The sequence below is a fragment of the Trichinella spiralis genome (genome assembly GCF_000181795.1).
Source record: "Trichinella spiralis strain ISS 195 chromosome Unknown Scfld3727, whole genome shotgun sequence".
Taxonomy (NCBI): domain Eukaryota; kingdom Metazoa; phylum Nematoda; class Enoplea; order Trichinellida; family Trichinellidae; genus Trichinella; species Trichinella spiralis.
Window position 1 is genome coordinate 1 of NW_003530666.1, and position 3705 is coordinate 3705.

At 31.5% G+C, this 3705-nt stretch overlaps 2 protein-coding genes across 2 annotated transcripts; one reads left to right on the forward strand and one right to left on the reverse strand.

Annotated features, from left to right (window-relative positions):
* Nucleotides 1–433: 433 nt before the first annotated feature.
* Nucleotides 434–897, forward strand: Tsp_13051 (hypothetical protein). Its single transcript, XM_003367758.1, has 3 exons — nt 434–607; nt 655–846; nt 871–897. The coding sequence occupies exons 1-3, from the start codon at nt 434–436 to the stop codon at nt 895–897; spliced, it is 393 nt and encodes a 130-aa protein (XP_003367806.1).
* Nucleotides 898–1076: 179 nt separating this feature from the next.
* Tsp_13052 (hypothetical protein) lies at nt 1077–3179 on the reverse strand. Its single transcript, XM_003367759.1, has 5 exons — nt 3084–3179; nt 1798–1839; nt 1679–1747; nt 1407–1488; nt 1077–1219 (listed from the first exon to the last, which is right to left on the reverse strand). The coding sequence occupies exons 1-5, from the start codon at nt 3177–3179 to the stop codon at nt 1077–1079; spliced, it is 432 nt and encodes a 143-aa protein (XP_003367807.1).
* Between the last annotated feature and the right edge of the window lie 526 nt (nt 3180–3705).

Sequence of the window (3705 nt, forward strand, 5' to 3'; positions counted from 1 at the left end):
GAAAAGAGACTACGCCGGCGAAATGCTGATGAAAACAGGAAGAAGCAGAGTAGCGCGTAGGCGTAGTATAAAACCGAACCTGAATAGCGACCAAGCGCAGATTGTGCTTGGCGTGCGCGTTCAGTGCGTTCAGTCGCTGTTGAACGTGTGCACGCGTTGGTTGTTTTGAGACATTGTTTCGTATGTTTGTTGGATCGTCGTTCAGCAGATAAAGTTTGCTACAGCCAAGACTGTATTTTGTGATAGCTTGATTAGATTGAATCGGCTGATATTGTGTTTTCGATACATTGGAAAATGATCATTCATGTTTGATTGATCAGATTTGATTCAACACTTTTTGAAATGTGATAATCGATGAAATATTGACAACCGTTGAAGAATTCACTTAAGTCTTCATTCAAAGATTGGATAGAAAAGTGAAACTGATTTTCTTATGGCACCGACTACCGCTGTTTGGTTGAATGTCAACGTTGGTGAGGTTATTGGAAAAAAAATACGGAATGGACAAACAACAACAACAACCATCCAATCGAGTGGACATCATTCGCTGTGCATCCAACGAAACCACATGATGAAATTTAGCTGTATGGATGATTATAAAGATACAGTATGCTTGTGGATAAAAATAGATGTGTGAATCACTTTCTATTGAAGAGTGAATTGAAATATTTTACAATGCTCGAATCAGATGAGCTGATCTGTCTGTCATCTCATCTGCTTGATTCAAATACACTGCGTGGCTTATACAAAGTGGACAAAGTTGCTTTTTTGTCGCATCTCGTTGGTGACATGCATATTTCAATGGTTTCAAGGATTGTCATGTCGATGGCCAGAATTCTCATCTACGTGAGTGCACATCAATTTTTCCAGATTTGTTATGCGCCTGGCAGTGGTTGATTCACACCCATTTATTCAAGAACTTAATTTATGCTGAAAAAATCTTTCAACATTATTAATTTCAATTTTGGTCTGTGATCTTCGACGAATTGTCTGACGACAGTGATGGCCTTAAAAATTTCTTCGTCAGCACTTTCCGTAGCTTCGATAAATCGCTCCAGATGGTCAACGCATTCATTTCATTCCGGGCACATTTTCAACGGGATACTTTCAGCTGTTGTTGTATCCGTGTCAGAGTCGTCACTGTCCTCTTGTTTTATGCAATGGATGTCACTTACCACGTTATTTATTTTTGGTACATCAGACGTAACAACAGCGGCGTCTGTATTTACATAGTTGATATCAAGTTCAGAAATTTCATCAAATTGAGAAAAGCTTTCCCTGCGCTTTATACTGTTGCTATTAATTCAGGCCATACTGAATTGAACCAGTCGTCAACGTTTTTAGTCTTTGAAGACCTTGCTTCGCTACATAGTCGTCCACTGCAAATGCTATGCCTTGCTTTTAACCGGCCAAACCATCCAGTGGTGCACATAAAATCAGTATACTGTTGTACTGATGTACGATAAAGCCGAAGTTATTTAATGCAAACTTGAAAAGATGGAAAATAAAAATACATTCGAAATAGAAAGAGGCAGAAAGTGTCGATGAGCAGTGATTCAGCGGTTCTACAGAAGATCAAGATTCAGACGCAGAGACTACAATGAAAAGAAAGACATTGCTGAAATGGATAACGAGGAAAAGAAGGTGGAAAAAACTAGCAAATGAAAAGTCAGATTACCAGGCCATGTTCACAGAAAAGCAAATTATTTGGACGATTATTTCTTTGAAGAGAAGGAGATATCGCATCCTATAAAACATTTTCTATTCATAATTATTGCAATTGGGAAAATATTGTACCTGTTGTTCAGTGTTCATTTGACTATTTTTGTGTTCTGTGGTCTGAAATAAAATATTTGTGTACTTTAAATGTGTGTTGTTCTTGTTGTTGTAATAAATCGTGACAGCATCATTTTCCTTCTCATAATTCTGCCGATCATTTATATGAGTTCAGTCGATTTGTATACTCTTATTTCTTCATTGAAAGTTAGTTCCACATATTTTTCAAAATCATCTTCTTTTATATTTTATGGGAAGCTATGTATTAAAAATAATAATTTTCCTACTGAGAGAATATAACATCAGTGAGAAAATGGATTTTATTTACGTTTAAATAAATGACATCATTTAATTATTGTTCATTTTTCAGTACTGCTAAAGTGAAAATAAAAATATCACTAATGGCTGTTTATGGTGAAATGCAAGTATAATTAAGGTGCTATTTATTAAACTACATTTCGTCGTTTTTCTCAAAATGCGGCAATTACATCAGTTTACTAGAAAGTAAATAAGTACAATTTTAATTGTCTCTAATAATGAAAAACTGATTAGCACCTAGGTTGAATTATAATCAAAGCGTTAAACACATTGCATAATTTTACAAAAAATATTCTATCAAATTTGCAATAATGCATTCGACATTTTATATTATTTTTTAAAAACTTTTCTGTGAAATTTTTTAAATGAAAAGATTGCTGCTTAATCATTGAAAGTACGCAACAGTTGGTCACTGAATTTTACTTTTCCACATTGATAAATGCTGTGTTATATTTCATAATCTATTAATTATACTGTTTTTCTTAAAACATTCAAGAAATAAGTAAATATAAGGAAAATTTAAATAAATGCATTTTAATAATTGTTAAAATGCAAATTCCAAATGTATAATAATATATAAATGTATAATAAAAACAATTTTAGAAACAAATTCATTCATGATTTTTGTGGCAATATTTTTACAACTATTGTCTAAATTCAGAGACTTTTAATTTCCTTTTTACCACATATAATATGGATAAATACAGTGTACAACAATTCTTTGTATTTTGAAGATGCAAATTTTAGATAAGAAATAAATTGCTAATTAAAATGTACGACTCATTATTGTTCAAAAATAGAAACCATTGCAATTTGTTAATGACAGTGTGTTGAAGTTTTTAATGAATGATTTTTTTTCATTAATTTCAATTCAACATTGAACATTAAACACTAATTTTATTTCAAGCAATCAGCTGTTTAAATTTTAAATTCATTTTTAAAAACGGTAGAATTTACGAAAAAAGAATCATTCACCAGTCATGAATTACTCTGCACTTGTCTTCATCTTTTCGTTTTGCATTTTCCACACAGCAGTGAAAAGCAACATAGATCCGGTAAACTGCTTTTGTTTCTGGCAATATCATGAAATGTTTTAAGTGCAATATATTTAATTATTTATTGAAATAATAATTATTTCAATAAGTTATTAATTTTATCACTTAATTTTTATGTAGTTATATGAATATTACTAAAATTTAGATACAAAACGTACTTGTCGTAGTGAAATATTGCACTGATAAATGTGAACAAGTGGAACCGATAAAAAAGGCAATATGCAGAAAAGAATGCTTTTTTCATGAAGTTTGTTTTGCTTAATTTACTTATTGAATTATTAAATTTACTTTATTCAATTGATTGATCAATTTCCTTTTCCGTAAAAATGAAATTTATTACAATAACATATTAATATAATTTTTGCTAATTTCAGGCTGCACCAATTGCAGATGCACTGCTTCAACAATTTTGCAGTGAAAGCTGCCATGAAAAATCAGATACAATCTATTTAAGTAAAACAACCATTGAAAGCTGCATGAAAGGTTGTCTTACAACAAGGTAAAGTTCAATACTTCATTTTTATAAATAATTTTTGAAATTTCATTTCAATATCTA